Below are 20275 nucleotides of genomic sequence, written 5' to 3' on the forward strand. Positions count from 1 at the left end.
AAGTTTTCGCATTACGCGTGCGATGCCCTTACCAGTTGAGCTTTCGCGGTGCTGTTTTCCCAACCTACGCATCAAGCTGAGGTGCCTAAAGAAGAAGAAAAAATCCGAACGATCTGCTCTGGCTAATTTGGGACTATAAGCTGACTACCCTTTTCAATCACTTGCATCGTGTCCTTGCTGTGTGTGACAAATCAGTTCTCCTCAAGAAAGATTTATGAAATAGAAAAAAACCATTATCCACCCTGTTGAAGCTCGAAGCTACAAAGAAAACCCGTACGGTTTTCAGAAGCAAAAAGCTTCGTAGTTGAAAAAACAATTCTTGCTGGTACGGGAATCGAATGCGGGACCAATACTTTTCCAGGGGCTGTCCCTTTACTATTTTAGCTAGTTGACCACGAGGCTAGCCGATTGCCAAAGCAAGGCCTAATTGTTCAACAACTTTTCCTTTTCCAACTATAACTTTCCTTGCTTTCCGTCTGTAGGTGCCGCGAAGTCGACGAAATGACGCATCAGCGACATTTGCGCGGATATTGACTGCCCATACTTCATGCATTATAAGACAAGGAAAGGTGTTGTGAGGCCATTAAAAGCTTCTGGGAGTGTACTACGCAGTTACTCAAGATAACCGGAGCCGAGCCGTACAGTGAAACATTCCTCACGACTTGCACTATATAGGCAAACACCGGTAGGCCATTCTGGCGCCGGTCTCAGATCGTGAAGTCCCACACGAAGGCGGAACTGCCAGCAGCGTTCGACGCGTATCAGAAGTTGCTTTTTTTTCTTTTTTGCCATTTTGCCACTGGGGCGCGACACCCCCGTGATGGCAATATGTTAATCTCAGGCGTGAATATTGAAGAAATCGCCGAGCCCCCCTAGTTTTCTGGAGGATGGACGCCCGATGATGGCCCGTCCTTTCACGTATACAGAGGCATTAGGATGATTTAGAATAGCGATTAGCGTTTCGCCTAACAATTCGCGTCTCGCCACAGCGCATGCTCCAAACGCAGGCGGTACCTAGGGGTTTCGGTTTTCGGACCCCCCCTAAAGTGAAATCATCAGCGAACATCTCAAAAACGAGTCAATGCTCCCTCATCGAATATATATAATAAAGACTCACGTATACTTTCGTCCTGCAACATATTGCGGATTGGATTTCTTTTTTTTTTCTGGCATTATGTTTTCTTTCTTTCCGCATGCAGGAAGGGCGTTGCAATCGCGTGACGCAAACGTAAGCCGAGAACCCTATTCTATAAAGCCCCTTCCCGGCGGGGCAGACCGCGAACACAAAGCGGTCGCTTGCTTGTTGGCGCACCCTAAGCTCTACACCCTTATCCTATAAACCTCACTATTGAACCAACTGGCTCTCTCTGCATCTAATGAGAACGTTGAAAGGGCATTCTCGATGCTTCGTTCTGGAAATCCGAGAGAATGCACCGTAATGACCGATTCCAAGATGTGTAAAGGTGCACCACAGCAAATTGTAACAGCGATAAATCCTTCTTCTGTTGTAAGTGCTAATTGTAAGTAGTAATGCAAAAAAAAAGAATGTTCCTGTGGCTACATTATAGCGGAGCTATATATAGCTAAGGTACCACACAATCTTCGTGTCCGCACACAAAAACTATCATTATCAATGGCTCATACCGCGTAAGCAAGCTAAACATGAAATGGTTCATAGACCCGTAAGGCAGAGGTTACAATTATTCAGCAAAGTGAAGCGAGCAGTGCTTACATTCTTTCCAGTCACTTATACAACGTACAGACCAGCACGTCGAAAATTACCATCATCAACGGCTCATACCTCCGTATGAAAGCAAAAAATGCAATGACTCATAGTCCCGTAAGGCTCATGGCTACTCACTTTGCGTGGGTTAGTTTCGATGACACTACCCCTGCGGTCGTTGTCGGTGATTTCAATGTGGATGTGTCGGGACCGAGAAGGGAAGTGGCTTGCAACAGAACTGCTTGTTGTCCTAGTTGGTGCTTGCTAAAAGACATGTTTTTTGCCGCGATGGAACACTCACAAAAGGAAGACACATAAAGAAAACACGGGCGCCCATGTTGTCTTTATGTGTCTTCCTTTTGTGAGTGTTCAACTGCGGCAAAAAACATCTCTTTTAAGGGAGTGGATTACGCGTTTCGTGCTGGAGACATATCACTTCCGATGCCACACCGGTCCGGCGCAACCGACCGCCGAGCGACGTACGTACATCGATTTGACATTATCAAAGACTGTGTTTGCAGTTGCGAGTATGCCGATCAGTATATATCATAGCAACCACAAAGTCGTTATGACCGTCGATACTAAGTGACAATGAGTGATGCAACAAAGTATTTACCACAAGTTTTCGTACCACGATGTTTACAGCTCCGCTGATCATCCACTTTCGCAGGGCGGAATGGCCTTGAATTTTGCTTTCTTTTTTCTTATTTATTTTGAAATCGAGACTGCTTTTGGGGCATGAACGAACTAAATGCGAATGATGCTAAAAGAGGCTGAAAATGTTCTAATTTTGTTGCGCTGTAACAGAAACTTCCGATAAACACCGATTTTAGTAGAAAATATAAACTCTAAAAAAAGCATACTTTTACCTTGCGCAAAAGAAGCAGCGCGGAATCCTATGCGCCGCCACGAGATCTAGCTATAGGTGGCGGTACCGTCGCAACTGTAACAAAATAGGTCTGTTTTTATTATTATTATTATTATTATTATTATTATTATTATTATTATTATTATTATTATTATTATTATTATTATTATTATTATTATTATTATTATTATTATTCCATTATTATGGCAGATTTGGAGTACAGACTGCTGCCGCTTGATTTTGTAGGCCGGGCCTAACGTCGTTCGTGTTACTTTCTCTTTCTATTCCTTACCCCTTACCCCCGCGCGGGGCAGTAAACCAGAACTACCCCTGGTTAACCTTCCTGGCTTCTCCCTCTCTCTCTCTTTCTCTCCAAACCAGAGAAACTGTAATTGGCAAACGCGCGCCCATTTCCTAGGAGATGGATACAATGCAGCAACGCGTCGAGATGGAGATTGCAGGTAACCATACGCAATCTGTCGAGGACACGTCATCAAGAATTCTGATTGCACGTTTCACATGACACAGTCAATCTCAAACGAGCGCGGTTGCTTCGGCTTCCTGAAAACAGAACATGTTCGCATGCAGCGAAACAAGTTTCAAGGCGTGCAGGCGAGGAAGCTCATAATTGTCTGACAGGCTGCGTACGAGCGAGCTAACGTCGTCCCGCAGATGTCCTTGCGTTTCGATCGATTCAAGCAGAGCCGCCCGATTAATCGCGGTTTCTCGCCCGTGCATAGGGATGTCCTTCTCATTATCTTACATTATCCAGAAGCCCAATCTGCATCAAAGTGACCTGCAATTTTGACACCTCACAGCGAAATTCTGCGTGGCGGTGAGGCTCGGATTACAGTCGCATTACGCATGCGGATGGAGCTTTTGTTCCTTCGTCAACGTGGTGTCAAGGATCGAACGCCGCCTGTCACGGCGTCGCTACTTGCAGCCTTGACAGTTGGCACACTTTCTCTTTTCTCACACTCGATTGTGCTTTCTCTTTCTTTCCTTCCTTCTTTCTTTCTTTCTTTCTTTCTTTCTTTCTTTCTTTCTTTCTTTCTTTCTTTCTTTCTTTCTTTCTTTCTTTCTTTTCTTTCCTTTTCTTTTCTTATCCCCTCACTTTTCAGAAGCCACGTCATCGAGTCATTCTTTCAAGCTCTCTCGTTTTCACCTTCGCAAACCTTGTCACAAGTTCTTCGACATTGATGTGATCCATGCAATTCTTTGTTTCAGTCTGAGTTTGTGCCTCTGCCACTTCCATGGAGACGGCTGATCCAGCGGGAACGCGGAATGGCGTGAGCTAATGAGCACCTGAACTAAGGGCTCCAACCTAAGAAGGAGACACCGCACCCTAATACAAATACGTGTTTGGCCCCATCTCTCTTCGGCATTGTTGGCTTTCGAACTTGCTGGCGCACCAAGCTGAGCGCCGAAGGGCAAGATTGCCCATCATACTGTGTTTCTTTCGGTACACGAACGTGGTCAACGTGGGTGATTTCGCCAGGGAACAAATGTGATGTCATCGACCACGGTTTTCTCAGTCGCTCCAACCGGACTGACTGAACGCTTGTTTTTGTGGAACAGCGTGAAGAAGCACACAGTTCAAGTCTCCTGCAGGGTATTCTTGATATTTTTTTTCTTCCTTTCACCTTCCCCCATTGTAGGTGAGGAACAATCCCACGTCTTCGCATTGCACACGTAATGCGAAGACGCGGGATCGTTCCTCAGCTGCGGCAAGATGTTTTTTTCGTCCGCTTTCATTGCCAATAATTTATCATTTATTTAATTCAATTATTAAGTACAAGTAATATCCCCTATGTTGTCCTTGGTGTGTTTGTTGGCTTCTTATGATATGATCATATACATTTATATATTTCTCGGTCGCTATAGCGCTTTGGGATGCGGTTTGGCAAACATAGCAGCGTTGAAAGAACGAAGACGCTTACACAGAAGGACGAAGCATGTGCAAGGAGCTATATATTAAAGGTAAATTAAGGAGCAACATTTAATCATTCTGGCTCCAATCAAAGCTCTTGTTAGTCATTTGAAGAAAGAGAAAGAGGTTGATTACTAGCGGATAAAATGAAGACGAAGCCTACACCCCAACCCCCTTTTTTTTCCTTCTTTTATTTCTGCATTACAACCTCACCGCCAATACGCCAGTGACGTGACTCATTGCAACATACATTCTTTTATGGGCAGTTTTGGCACAGCGACACAAGTTGCTGGTTTGATTATTTTTTTTTTAGAATGCAATGTCTTCACGGATAAGCGATCAACTAAACCTGAGTAGACACTGCCAAAATATATCTCACAGGAAGTTGGTGAGGGAACATTATGTAGCTTCAAATTAGCGTCTCTCCTTATTGCGTTTTTTCTGGCCTATTAATCCGCCTACCACAATAACAGTGGCCGCTTTGCTGGTGCGGAAGCGTAAATTACTAGCGCGTACATCTTAACACTCAAATTCTCTAAGAGCCCCTTTAAACACACAAACATACACTGAATATATTATGCGCCGTGTAAATTCGCCCCGCGAATCTGCATTCGTTCATTTAACGCTAACCAGTTTCCCGTTATGAAAGACCAATTAGGCGTTGAGAAAAATGGTGTTTACCGTACAACCAGCTCACTATTTCCTTCGTTCATAAACTTTGCTCATCTAGACAAGAATGCACTTACAAATGAAAATTTAGTATTCGGGCCCAGTATATATTTCTATATATATATATCTGTATGTATTTGTATAGGCATACCAGTGAAAAATCGTTCACTGGAATAATTCACTACCAGGACAAAATGTGCTAGTCCGGTGGTACTCCCAACGGACCTTCCTCATTGCTAAAATTCATGTTGTCCACGTGTCTCCATAACACGCACACACGCACGCACATACACACAAATAAAAACGACCAGTGAAATTTTAGATCGCTTTGTTCTCGTTCTACACCAGTTTTCGACCAATTGCGCACCTGTAACGTAAATATTAACGTAGCACGATACAGTATTACCTCAGCCTCAGCGCTGCATCTTTGCAGCAAAGTAATCATTTCAGTTTCTTAACGCATTCAGCTTAATTATGCTCACTGCAATAGACCCTTTTCCAACTTGTTAATTAGTCTAGCATTACCTCGAGGCGATTCACCTACCTGAACGTGACACAGGCAAAATTTAAATGAGTAGATTTGTGCACAGGTGCAGCTATACGAGGCGAAAGATATCGACGTATCCTTCGCCACGAAATCATGTATAAGCGCGCTATGCAGTGCAAAGTTCGCATTTCGTTTGAGCAGCGAGTTTTTCCACGATTAAGAGGGCAACGCAATGAAGCGCGCTTACAAATTAAGGAAAGCTCTTGTCTTTAAGCGTCCTATTTACATGAACCGGATCATTACGCTTAGCTATCGATTGTGCAAATAGCATACCAACTGCTCATTTACACGAAAATTGAAAGCTCATCGTCTAGGACATGGCGTCGCGTAGCGCGCGCAGTTGAGGTTCGCGCTCTAAAGGCATCACATCGGTCTGCCAATCAACAAACTTTGTGCGCATTCTTCATAATATTAAAAAAAAGAGAAAACATCCGAAAACAAAATCGCACTTGTCATTTAATTAAACATGTGTGAAGGAGACTCTAGCTGTCATCATCAGTGATGATGGCTACCTCGTCTCGCTTGCTTATACAATACATAGAAAACATAGCCTATAATATATCGTATCGTACGCTATAGCTGTAGTATTAAACTATAGGGCAATGAGAAAATCAGGCGCCCTAACCCTGTATACTCCCTCTCCCAGAAAAATTAAGCGTCCCAAAGAACCAGCAGAGCGCAATGACGATCAATTCTCTCCGTCTTAGGTGGCTAGCCACCCACCACGGTGGTTCAGTGAATATATGGCGATGCTCTGTAGAGCAGGAGGTAGCGTCTTCGATACCGACCGCATTCCCATAGGAGCGGGATGCAAGAACGCTCGCGTACCACGCTTTGCGTGCACTTGAAGAACCCCCAGCTGGTCAAAATTAATCCGGACTACCCCAACAGCGGCGTGCCTTATAATCAGACCGTAGTTACGGCACGTAAACCCCCGAACTCATTTCTATTAAGGCCGCTTTCGGTGACCGCAAGCGAGCTCTGTGTAGTGAAAAGACACGAAAAGGCGCTTTTCTATATAGAGCTACACGTGTATCAACTCGCACGCCAGCGTGACTTTGCATAATATCGCGCTATGTTCCACGAGTATTACATGTTCTGTTACATACTACACGTGACGAAGTGGGTAACCTGAAGCAGCACTTCGTTCTATTGTGTCTGTGTTATCGAGGGAAAAAGAAGATGCTGCGGGACAGCGTGTCTTCGCTACAAATTATATGTACCAGCCAAAGACACGAAATCGAGATTACTGACAGCTCATAGCTTGTCGCGCCAAACCGTCCACTACGAACATTTTCCACGCACCAAAGTCTATAGAACCACGACGTACGGAGAAAGAAAAAGATGATTGCCATAATTGAAATGGAAAGCTTGTCTTCGGTCTAATTGGAGAAAATCGTGCTCGCTCGCTTGTCGTATGTGCGGGGCTATAACGAAACACTGCAGGCACGCGTGTTAAAGACACATACGATGTTCAAATATACAATTTTATGTGACCAATCATGCATCGCAAATAGCGTTAGGTAATATGCCACGAGGTGGGGATTAGAAGGGCGTGAAGCCCGTATCTACTGAAACATCCATTTTCACGGGGGTTCACGTGACCAGCTAGCGTAACAGGGCTTCCTTTAGACTCCGAGCCTTGTGTTCGCTGGTGCACAATGTGTTCCGCGAACACTGTCCGGACAAAGCCCTTCTCGGCGCTACATAAATACTAACATTCTTGTTTTTCCTTTTTAATGTTCCAGTAAATTTGGTCTGGCTTATTAGACCCGAGGTTCGAATCGCTTAGACGAAAAACGCAAGCGCCAACCATAGTGTTTTGCACATAGCTATCCAAAGAAATCGACGAGAAGAAAAAAACACGTCGTCCTTGCACGCGAATTCGATGCACGTTCGGCATACTTAAAACGCACGAAGATCGAGCAACTGCCACGGACGAGGAAGCAAGCTAAGTGAAAGTTGTTTCTCGCCCCACTCACCGAAACACCTGGCGGGTCTCCAGAAGCAAGCTGTGTCCGTTCATCATGTCGCCGCCACGCCGGGGCACGCTGCTCTGCTGCCTCGAGCGGGAACACGATAGCGGTGCCTTGCTTTCCAAAGTGCGCCCGTAGAACCACAAGCAGCACAGGTGGCCACAATTCCCTAGTATCCCGCAAGAACACGACACCGGCGCGGCGTCGGCGGCGCGGTCACTACGTCCATTCACGCGCACCGCCACAGTGGAGTTCGCGGCCTGCCGGCGATGCGAACTACCGGCATTGCCCGTCCTTTCGTTATGTGCTTCTACAGTTCCCCAGCTACCAGTCCCGAATCCTTCGGTCCTGCACCAAGCTGCACCGCAACGCTTTTGCAAGGCGCGTGGAAACGGTGCGAACCGATCTGCAGGCGCTGATGCGATGACCCGATGCGCGCCGGCACCTATCCGTGTAGGAGGGAGAGCTTGCACAGCGCGAGCCGCGCGTGGAGATGAGTGAGCTCCCGAAGAGACGGACGGCTCGGGTTATGGCGCGCATGTTTCTTTTCTTCTTGTTTCCGCCGTCGTCGCAGCGTGGCCTCCCCGTTGTATTTCGAACGAAGCCTTTCCCTCAAACGTCGCTCGCGCAGGCGTCATTCTCCTTCTTTCCGCGCGTTGTTGATCTCTCGCCGTTTTGTTTTGGCTTCTTTCGTCTCGGCAGTTTGCGGTTCTTCTTTCTCTTCCGTCAACCACCACCACCCCCTTCGATCTCTCCCCCTGCTCTCTCTCTCTATCTCTCTCTCTCAGCAGAAACTTCTTTGTCTGTCTGGCGCGTCCAGAAAGTGAGGTGGAACCAAGAGAACAAGAAAGGAAAAAAAGAAAGAAACCAGCGTGTAGAGACATACATTCGCGCACGTAAATAGAAAGACGCTCATCCCTCGTGGCGGGGAAGGCGAGGGGATCAGAAATGGAGGGGGAACCGCCACAGGTGAAGGCGCGGCGTCCGCGAGACCTTGAAACGAACGGGGTGCTGCTTCTGAGGCGAGGCGCAATGGATATCCCGCGGCGAAAGTGAAGGAGAAGAAGAGGGAGGCGCGCTTGCCCCCTTCCACACGTCAGCCCCCTCCGCCCAGGAGGCTGATCCGCGGATGCTATCGCTCGCCGTTGCGTCACGCCGACCGTCTGCTGGTGCGGCAAAGCGATAGGAGAGGAGCCACTTTCGGGCTTTGTTATCTTTTCCCTTCCCCGAAACTTCACTTTCGACGTCGTCTGACCTCTCCAAACGTGTGTATGTATTTGCATCTTTCGAGAAACGCGGTATTTACGCCTGTGACTGGCTCAGCCGACGAGAGCACCACCGTTCCCGTTTTTTTCTCGTGCGCGACGCGTTTCCGCTGAAGTGACTGGAGAGCCAAACGTGCCCCATCACGTGCACAAAGCCATAGAGAGATACTCGCGTGCAGACGGGACGACAAGCGAACGCCGTTTGCGTTTGGGACTTTTCGTCATCCGCGTCAGGAGAGTGTCGTCGTCTGCTGCGCCTTTCGGTCAAGGCTCTCTTCGCTGGCTGCATACGCATAGCATATAGGCTCGGGCGTAGACGCCCGGCCGTGGTGCGTGCCTGGCTGGTTGTGTGCGTGATCCGTCGCGCTTGGCTCCGCAGCCGCCGCTGCCGTGTTTGACGGCGCAGCCCAGACGCGGCTGCAGGCGGCGGCGACTGTTCCGGCTTCCGACATGGTCCAGTGCCGTTCCAGCGAGGGGCTCCGCGCGACCCAAATAAAGGCGGCGCGAAGGCGAGAGCCGCTCGGGGTGACGCGATGATGGGCGTGTCGAGCTCACTTTACCGAGCCTTTGTTTCTGCGAACCACTCCGGTGCGTTCGACTCGCCAAACAACAAAAGTGTTCCATCGTATCACGTGCTCCGACAAGAACTTACCTGAGTACACAAAAAAGACTAGGAATTACAAATCCGTGAAATCAATTAGGTGAAGACCACTGAGGTTTCTATCCACCTTAGCGAGCCTTGAAATGTAGTATGTCTATACACCGTGTTCCGGTCAACACTGATGTCGCAAGTATGCTGTCGATCGCTAAGACGACGTACCGCAGTCCGTTTCACACCGACACCTTCGAGACAACAGCCTCTACGCGACAGAGGTCATTTCTGTCCTCCCGTCAAACAGGAGGCTGGCCGCGACACCCACGTAAGCTGTGAGTGAAGACGAAGCTGGCTGAGCATTCGGCTGAACTCGGCGAGTGCGTCCAAGTCTCGCGCGTCGTAGCGATAAATTGGCAGTCATTATCGTTTCGCAGAAGGACGCAGAGTGCAATATCCGCGCGCGCTCCTCGCGCCGCGTATAGGCCCGCTCCAGAGGTCAGTGTATACACAATTCAAGTCCTTTCGAGGCCGGCACTCGATTTGTCCGAGACCTTCAATAGGCGCCGTTTCCTTTAATGTTCTCGCCTTTTGTTTCTTTCCCTCCTTTTTTTTCTTTCCTCGCGCGATTCCCTTTCCCACCTCGGTGAATTGTTTCGAAATATTGGGGGAAACGCGGCGGCGAGATTATTACAAACTCGCAATATGCAGTGAGTAGCCGCCGGTGAGTCAGTGCTGTGTTTTTCACCCTTGACGACTGCCGCTTCCAATTTCCTGCCTCGGGCAAAGCGCCAGAGTGTTGCGGGCTTTGGTGGCGTTCCTGCCTGCCTGCGCGCAGTGAGACTTGCCTGTCTTTGTGTCCAAGCGATGTGGAGGCCAGGAATTATGGGAAAGAAAAAAAACAACAACAAAATATGCAAACGTTGACTCGCGCACGGTGATGTTCCAAGACTCTATCTACCCTGCAAGATTCGTACTGGAGTTCGCTTGAAAAATGCGCACTCGGAGAAAGGGAGAGCTTCCTTTCTTTCTTTAGGGCCAGGCTTTCCTCATCGACGCTGATGACCGCTCGTTAGGCGCTAAAGGCCGTGACAACAGCCGTGGGGAGGAAACCGTTTGCGAAAGTAGGAGGACGTCCTGCACGAGGGGGCGGCGAAAAAAAAATGCGCGCGAGTGCTGTAAAATGCAGTAGCCGCCGACGAGAAGTGGATGCTTAGACGAAACAGCGTCCTCCACGGCTGTAACGGCGCTGACCGGTGTCCATACGGCTCCCGTCTCTTAACCGTGTCTCGTTAAGCGAGGATTAATGTGTGCTTTGCAGGCGTCGATTGCAACTTGTAAAAAGACGGTTTCAGACAAGCAAATAACTTGCAGCCACGCTCAGCGTCTGTGACGCTGTTATATTGCACCCCATTATTCAAGTATTATTGCGCAGCAAAGAAAGACGCGGACGTAAGAGAAGAAGAACACACGTACATGTCTTTCTATTTATGCGTAATAATACTTCAGTAATGGATTACCAACTTGGCCGGAATGCTGCTCTCATATTGCATTTCGTTGTTGTTTGGTTCCCCTATAGTTTTCCCTAAAGTTTCATCATTCTTCATCAAGTTCTGGCTCAAAGGTTAGTGGCATATGCGTGTAACATTAAGAGCTATCAACACAGCAGCATGGGCCAGAAAGCGAGAGCAGAAGTGTCGTTGGGCAGGCCAGATAATGGGGCCGTAAAACTGAAACAAGATTAGCAAGTGGCAAGCTTTCATTTCTTTAAGTGAAACTTTCTTGCCGTACTTATTTATTTATTTATTCGTTAATTTATTTACATAGCGTAAGGGCCCGAGGATGTTACACCTTGTCGTAAGCACGATAGAAGCTTAGGAAGGCGGCCTTACAATGTCTTCTGTCAGCTCTTCGTCGCGGGTCCTGTGAACAACTCGTGTCGGATATGCGAGAAATGCACCATCATCTGAACGCGAAAGGACACGACGTCGTGTTTCAGTGGTTGCCGGGTCGTTGCGGTACCTCCGGCAACGACCTCGCTGACGAAGCTGCTAGGAAAGCGCACGAAGGAGCAACCCTTGTTTCTGTACCCTTACCGCGGACTGACGCAGCCCAGCACTTAAGGAAGCTAGCGCATCGTATGACGTTGGAGGAGTGGCACACACCTGAATTCACCCAACATCGATTGCATTACCTCGACTCATCTATGCAACTGCGGCTGTTACCTGGGCTTCCGCCAAATGAGGAAACAGTGCTGTGCCGCTTACGCTTGGGCGTGGCATTCACCATTGCATATATATATATACGTGTTTGACTGGAATGGCTGATAGCGCCGAGTACAATGACTGCAGTGTCGAGGAGACTATCGAACATCTACTGTGCTGCTGCCCATCTTTTGAAAATGAACGACATAACCTCTGCACAGCTCTAAACCATTCACCTCGAACAAGATCTTGTGACCATGGCCTCGCATATCGCAGCTACAAAAGGCCACAAAAGCGCTTCTGCGATATATGAACGCTACCGGATTGAGTCACCGTCTGTGATCCGGACTGAGTGATCGATCGAAATCCCTGGTGGACTTTCTCTTCTTTTTTTAATCTATCGCTCCCCATTTTCCTTTCCCCATTATAGGGTAGCCAACCGGGCTCAGTCCTGGTTAACCTCCCTGCCTTTCATTTATCATTTACTCTCTCTCTCTCTGGGATGTCTTGGCGTGTCTTCCCTTCTTCTGTAACAATTATTACGCAGGCTTTTCGTTTAACGCGAACATTCTCCTCCTTCCTTAATTGGTCATTATCTCTTCGCCTTCCTCATTAATACATGCCAATATTCAGGCAGAACTACTGGCGATGGTTTCAGCTTTGTGTTAAATTGACCCTACACCTACGCTAAATCAGCAGTTACCGTCACGTATTCTCTGTATATAGTGCACGCGCGAAAAAAAAGTTCCTGCTTCTTAACTCGAATGTGTAGTTACATGTGTAGGTAAATGTAAGTGCACGACGCGAAAACATACGACAAAATTTTGCTCCTATAGACCACCCGTAATCCACTCTGGCGGTACATACGTGGAATATCAACGTGAACATAAGTGCGCCCCGCTCTCCCGTTCTACGCGCTCTTTAGTGCACGCGCTACACGAGTGAGTCAAAATCGAGCGTGTCATCCCTGAGAAAGACATTAGCAAATTCCGTGGCGCTTGTGATTTCCTTGCCTCTAAGTTACGCTCGTCCTTCTGCCTTTACAACCCGACAAGCATTTACAAGAAATAAAAATCGTTCCTCTCGCTTTATAGGCCAGTGCAATGAAAGAGCAATAGCAGAAACGGAAAAGAGAAAAAGAAAAAAAAAAGCGTGAAGACCCTGGAGAACTGCGTCCTTTCTTCCTTTTTTTTTTTGCACCGCACTTACGCGTTGTTCACTAAATCCATTCGCGCAGCGTTTTGTTGTTATAGCAAAGGCCCTTTTCAACGTCGTTATTGCGCGAGGCCTTTAGCCTCTCGCGCCGGTATATAGTCAGCGTCAGGAAGCGGTAACAACAACAACGACAAAAAAAAACAGAAACCTTCCGCTAACGAGGTCACACTATCACTCACACCACGCGTCCGTCGCCTCGTCGCTTACAAATGGCGACGGCGGCGACGCCTCGACGCCCGCCCGTCGTCCTTTATACACGCGCTAAACCTATTGCGCGTCCCCGCACAGTCCGCGAATACACGCAAAGTGCCTCGAGCGGCCAGTCGCGCGGCAATCTTGCGTGCATTTGCGGGATTCTTTCATGCTCGGAAAAACACTTTTATACAGCACGTATTGAGCAACAGAAAGCTGTATCGAGAGTTTTTCATGTCACTCTACGATTTTGTCATTGACATTTTTCATATAATTGTAATATTTGAAAAGTTGGTTAACGAATTATGACTAATTATCTAATTCGCCTAAGTGAAAAGAAACTAGTTTGAGTATCAACAAGCGACGGCAAACAACATTACATTTGTTCTGTCCAGCTATATGGCGTTTGGATATTTTTAAGCTCTGGCTAAATAAAGTTAGATGGAACACCCTGCATATCATGTTAAAGAAACGACCACGACGGCATGACGATGGCGTAAGATGCTAGATAGATAGACTCAATGCGCCTAAACTAGGCAAGGAACGATTAGCATTAAAAAAACATAGTTTAGAATAAAGCAAACCAAAAATAGTGCGTTTGCATAAACGTGCACAAAGTCGGAAACGGGGCACATTCACAACGGATCGTCTTTCGAAGAGCCTGCATAAAGTCACTATGTACCAGCTAGCTATGAAGAGCTCGTTACAGCATGTCTTTGTTTGTCTGGGCACAGCCAGAGAACCAAGAGCCTTCTCCACAGCTACAGGTTGCTCATAATATAAAACTCGCTGATAAAGCTCGCTGGCAGGGACATCTGGCACTCACATTGTGGAAACTTGATGGGCACATGTTCCACAAATGCATCCGACATCTCACAGTGAGTGCAAGCAGCCGATGACCTGTTCTTGAGGCAATGCACGAATTAAGTTGTGTAAACCACCTCTAGGTGTAATCAATGTAATAGAGCACCAAAGGTGCGATCAATGGGTTGATATGTTGTGAAGCGCAAGAAAAGGGTCAACCCTGAGAAGGAGAAATGACTGCCTGGCAGTCGAACCACGTGGTTTCACTAAGTTATTTGTCGCGGTCTAGATAGAAAACTTTCGGCATTTGATACTGAATGTTCAATATACGGTCAAGGTGTCAAAATCATGCGCTGCCGGTCGCCTATCTGCCTGCCCCCCACATTTCCTTAAATGGCAGCAAGGCCCCGAATCCGCTCAAAACAGACTTCATGGCCAGACAAAGGTGCAATCTGTAGTACTTTTGAGATTTCTTAAGGCAATACACTATTTTCGTCGCAATAGTGCGGCGTATTGTTGCGTACTCCAGGGTAGCGTATATATCGTACTGCTGCCGAGTTGGAGCGGCGCCTGCCTATTGAAGCTCGATTGACGCTACTTAATGGGTAGCGTGGCGTTGTCGGCGGGCTGCAGGCATCCGGTAGACCATGGCGACCAAGAAAGGGCGCGACTTCTAGTGCGAAACTCGCACGGTTTATTGAAAAGTTGGTGAAAGAAAGTGAGAAGAGCATGAAGTGTTCAAAAGTACATATCGGAGCCCCTTAAATAAGCTCTCTACAATCGTGGGCGGAATCTTGCTTCCGTCGACGTCACGTGACCGGCACAGAAAGAGGGTCCCTCCTCCTCTGGTTATACCGAGCCTGCTGAAAGGAAGAGGTCGTCCCGCCTCCTGGAATTGTAGACGCCCGTCCGCCTCTTCTGCGCGTTGCGGGTTCGTGGAAGTTCTCCTCTAGGTCCAATTCGAGAAAAGGGTCTCTCTAAACTCGCACATCCACACACACATACACACACAAAAGGTCTGTACACTGCGGAGCTTCCGGCAGACAGGCAGACACTCGAAATGGTCATAGCGAATTAGAAAGTCACGCTTCATTTCGACGAGGCCTGGCGGAAGAAGGTCGGTTGAAATTCCTTTCCCCACGTGGTGCCAGACGCCAACCTACAGTATTTGCCATTTGCAGGGCCGTCTTTGAGTCAGAGTACATCGCCCGTCCACCGATGCAAGCACTTTCTGATATGAATCTCGCCGCTTGCAGAAAACCGAAGAGTTCCGCCATGGTGGGTGACGTCTTGTGAGAGAATCGGTAACATTTGCTTGCAGAATGTTGAGGAACGTAAAATGCCACCGTCGGGCCTGCATCGGTTGTTCAACCACACTGGCGGCTGATTTGAAGAAGTGTTATGTATCCCGCCTCCAAGGGATCAGTGGACGATTTCTTCTCAATGCCCGGAATGGTCAATGTTACAGCAGATTCTGGGAGTCCCCAAGGAGGATGTTGGAGTTTAAGACGTACAGGATGATGAAGCTGGGCCACGATGGCCTGATGTGGTCGTACATCAGTTCGCAGAGACGTCCGGATTGGAGAAGTATAGCTTGTTTCGAAAAGAATGGTTCTTGTGTCGAGCCGACAGTCTGGGGAAGTGTCCGTAGGTTTCTCGAACACGGAGATAATTAACTGTATGTACCCTTGTGTCTGCTAACATGTGAGTACTTCGCTTAGCACGTGGCAAACTAAGAGATGTTCTCACCACTGTCCTGTGCCAAGCAAGCTCACTCCGCGCCTATACAAGTTTACCGAACCTCACCGCTCTACATAATTCATTGCAACTCTAAGCTGCGTGTTCCTTCCCTTAGCCACCCATTCTGCAAGTTACTCCAGCAGTCACTGACGTTTCGCGGTGTAGACATTACACGACTCTCCCAACTGCACTACTTCAATTTAATCTCAAATGGTATTCCAGAATACCATTCTCTCCCAGTGCCATGCTGCTGTCTGTCTATCTCTTAATGTGAAGCCAATCATTTTCATGATGAGCAAAACAAGGCGTGGCAATCGCTTCGTTTATCAAACAGTTACGAATTATTTGCACTTTTTTTCTTTTTCCTTTATTCTCGCGTTCCTTCTCACTATTGCCAATAGTCCCCATTTCGTTAAACGAATACTCTAGTGCGATCAAATTTGCCATTTTGTCTGTACATTTTAACTTCCCGTACCAACACAAAAGCAGGCTATACGGAAGGCGTGTAGTGCACGGAGGACTCCGGAATTTTTTTTCACCATCTGTGGTTCTTTAATGTGTACCCCAAAGCTTGGTATACACAAGCGTTCTTGCATTCCGCCATCATTTCGATGCCGGAAACTGAATCCAAAATTCGTGCTCAGCGCCATGACGTCATCCATGAAAGGGTGATCGTTGTCGTTCAATTAGGCGCTAGCACATTATTTCTTGAGAAACATACCCATTATACTTTGCGGTTAACTTTTCGGCAAATCCTCGCTTCCCTCTCTTCCTTTCTGCTGAGAACTTTTACATGGGTGCGAATGCTTTAGACGCACGAAGTGGGCACACACACAAAAAAAAAAGAGAGAGAGAGAAGTAGTCAAGAATGAGCGTCTTCTCTATGTCTTCTCGTTTAATGTGCATTCGTTTAACGCATCTTGTGTAAACGGTGCTTCTCGTTATTTTCATCAGGACTGAACGAATTCTGCGGAAAGCCTGCACGAAACCATTTTCACGGCTGATTTCTGCACTAAGCGACGACACCTGAGGAACACTATCGGAACGTTCCAAGAAAATAAGTTCTCGTGGTACTACGAAAATGATTGGAATAACGTTACCTCTACGTTTTAGGTTTCCGCAGAACACGCAGAATCATATTAACGCAAGCGAACGTGTTCGCGAGAGATAAAATAGCCGGAACGTAAGGGGTGACACCCATTTCCGTGTTGAAATGGAGATGGTGGAGAAGGCGACCCACGGGAAGCTTATCGCACTCTTGCGTCAACCGGTGCTCGGAGGGCAACAGCGGCCGACCATGCGTTTCGCTCTACAGGCACGAATGTTCAGGCCCGTTGTAGCAATGGGGCCGCTGACTGTACGTTGATCACCATGCAGCAGACGGCACGAAATTACCCTGTTTACCTCTATAATCCCCACGCGGCCGGCAAGGTCGCATCAGCGGTCGATAACTGCAATCTTTCTCTTTTTCTTTCTTTCTTTCTTTCTTTCTTTCTTTCTTTTAGTAGCTGCCAGTGCAGAACTTGATAACCGTTCTCCGGTCCGGTACTCATAAGGCAGCGTTTGGCGGTCAAGTAACGTAGTTAGTAGAATGTTCGTAACCGTGACTCACACTGATCACTTTTTCGGCTAACATTTCCAGACTTGGTGCCGTCAGCTATAATGGACACCAACGTAACAAGTGCTTTCAACCTAATCATCTGGGCGTAAAATAATTTACGCTGTTGTCACCAAGTAAACGTTTCTCGCAAAACACTTTCGACTGTTTCACTTTTCTTTTTCTTTCAGTAACGCCGTTAAATTTTGCCACGCAGCAAGAACACCACGTGAATTGTCGCAGCAGACATCTCGTGGCGACCTCTTCCATAAACAAACGTACTTTTCGCATTCCGCCACACACCCAGGGTCAGTGTAGTTTCTCTGATAATCGAGTAAAAAGACGACCCTTTCACTGCTAAATAACAAAAACTACAAAAATGACCTATAACTGTGAATGAATGAATGAATGAATGAATGAATGAATGAATGAATGAATGAATGAATGAATGAATGAATGAATGAATGAAGCATACATGGAGGTGATTCAAAAACAAGGTAAACCAACGTCTTTTCTTATAGACTACTCCTGGGTGCCGTCCTATTTCCAGTCATTGCGCAGGACGTCTCTCTTCGTAAAAGCTAACGCAGCATTTTTCGGGCGAACTTTTTTAAACCTCGACCGCGTGGACGTCACACACGTGACCGTGCACGTACACACCATATTTGCCTGAACGTTGCCTACACGAAATACTTCTGTGTAAAGTAAGCGGATGCGATCGCCGATGCGCCCTGCGTGCAATGTGTCAGATAACTTAGAAGACTTAATCTCCAATTGCAACCCCTTTTTTGCACTCCAAAGGAGCGTTCTATAATGGCCACACTATATGTACGTCGGGGTTCTGACACCTTGCGCTGCAGTATGTACGTACTTGGACCGTGGAGTGGTGCTGCCTGTGCGTCGCAGGCTACGCGGGAGCTTTCAACTTTTCTGCGAGACACGTGGTCTCAACAAGATACTTTAATTATCTATGTTGCGTAACGTATGCCTTATGTTTGTGTGTGTGTTAAAGTGACGTGTTTCTTGCGTGCATCATTGCATTTACCATCGCATTCAGCCGGAATAGCAGTGCTACAGACATGTCACTAGGCAAACCTCTCTAGTTTTTAGTAAAGAGGCGCTCTCTCCCTTTCTCGAGAACTTCTGTAGCAGAATCCGTTGTAAGTTTTTAATTTGCGCTCATGGTTTAATCCTGTAAGTATCTGTCCTATGCAATACCATTATTTGGTTTACGTGACAAACAACTTTATAATTATGAGGGACGCCATAGTGGGGGACTCCAGAAATTTGGACCTGAACCGGAATCTGAGGCAATCAAATTAAGGACTTCATGTGTGACCACATCAACGGGTGCAGAATTTGGACCTGAACCGGAATCTGAGGAAATCAAATTAAGAACTTCATGTGCGACCACATCGACGGGTGCAGAAATCGCGGCGCTCCGTGCTGCACTTGATTACATTAAGCAGAAGCCACCGCAACAATGGACAGTCTTTAGTGACTCCAAGGCAGCCCTTCAGTGCATACGAAGCCCAATGCGCCACGGACCCAATGAACAACTAGCCTCAGAAATTCGGCACATATATCATCAAAGCTATGACAAGGGACACAACATAATCTTTCAGTGGCTTCCAGGACATTGTAACATCAGAGGGAATGACCACGCCGACGAAGCCGCCCGATCTGCACCTGAAAGTGGTCAACGAGTCTTCATTCCGCTTTCGCGAACAGACGCTGTGGCTCATCTGCGATTGATGTCCCGTGAGTGTACTTTGCCCCTGTGGGACTCAAATGTTTTCACCATGTGTAGGTTGCGTTCGTTGTCTCCAGACATACGGATGCACCTCCCACCTGGATTACCACGACGTGAACAGACCATGCTCTACCGTCTGTGGCTAGGCGTTGCCTTTACAAACGCATATGCTTTCCTCATAGGAATGGCCGACAGCCCCACGTGCGACACATGTAACATCGACGAGACACTCGCACCTGTGTCTGCCCGCGATACAGTGCTGAGAGACAAGTGATGTGCAGAGTACTGGACCAGTTGGACAATCGTCCACTTTCAGAACTAAAAGCTTTAGGCCAACTCCGAAAGAACATCTGTGTTGAAGGCCCTACTCGTGCTATTAAGGTTCTTGCGGTCTACGGGGCTTCACGACAGACTCTAAGAATGCCGCCCCCTACCGCTCTGTAGTGTACGCGCTTTGTTCGTGCTTGTCTCCCTTTCTTTATATCTCCCCCTTCCACTCTGTTTCTCTTTTAATCCCTCTTAACCCTTCCCCCTGCGCAGGGTAGCCAACCGGAACTACCTCTGGTTAACCTCCCTACCTTTCTCTGCATCATTTTCTCTCTCTCTTGGACCACCTCGAGTTCTTTAACGTGCACCTAAATCAAGGTACATGGGCGTTTTCGCATTTCGCCCCCCATCTAAATGCGGCCGCCGCGGCCAGGATTCGATCACGCGACCTCGTGTTTAGCAGCCCAACACAACAGCCGCTATGCAATCACGGCGAGTAGACACTTCACTCATGATTTTTTTTCTTCTCGGTGAGCAGAACACTGCTTTCTATATATGTGGCTGGCGCTTCGAATCGCGCAGAGTGCTCTGTTTCGGCAGGCGCTTTGATAAATTATAGAGCTTTATAGCGTTCGACCTGGGCACAGGCGTCGCTAGTTTGCTTTCCGAGAGTGTGCATACGCCTAAATTCCAATACAGGTGGTTTATTTCATTTCCAAGTCACGCATTTACACTAATACAAGTATCATTGCCCAAAAGCAAACCTCCGCTAAATTTTGGAAACCCGTAAGAAGAAACTCAATTTGCTCGATTGTTTCTTATGCACTTCCCGCGTTTTACTATAGGGTTTGGCAATTTCTATACGGGCGGCGGGTGTCTGCTGCGTTCACAAGCCCGAGCCCTACCTCCAACACTTCGTACTGCAATCATGAA

General features: G+C 47.5%; 1 protein-coding gene across 5 annotated transcripts in view; it reads right to left on the minus strand.

Annotated features, from left to right (window-relative positions):
• Positions 1-20275, minus strand: part of LOC135900387 (tripartite motif-containing protein 3-like) — a 131256-nt gene that overhangs the window by 48025 nt on the left and 62956 nt on the right. The window contains exon 1 of one of the 5 annotated variants that reach the window (XM_065429873.2): positions 7720-8302. The exons of the other annotated variants lie outside the window; for them this stretch is intronic. Within the exon in view, the coding sequence (XP_065285945.1) occupies positions 7720-7766 (47 nt within the window). The 5' untranslated portion in view covers positions 7767-8302. Of the gene's footprint in view, positions 1-7719; positions 8303-20275 lie in introns of those variants that run through there. 5 annotated transcript variants of the gene reach the window in all.

This window comes from Dermacentor albipictus, chromosome 1, assembly GCF_038994185.2.
Source record: "Dermacentor albipictus isolate Rhodes 1998 colony chromosome 1, USDA_Dalb.pri_finalv2, whole genome shotgun sequence".
Taxonomy (NCBI): domain Eukaryota; kingdom Metazoa; phylum Arthropoda; class Arachnida; order Ixodida; family Ixodidae; genus Dermacentor; species Dermacentor albipictus.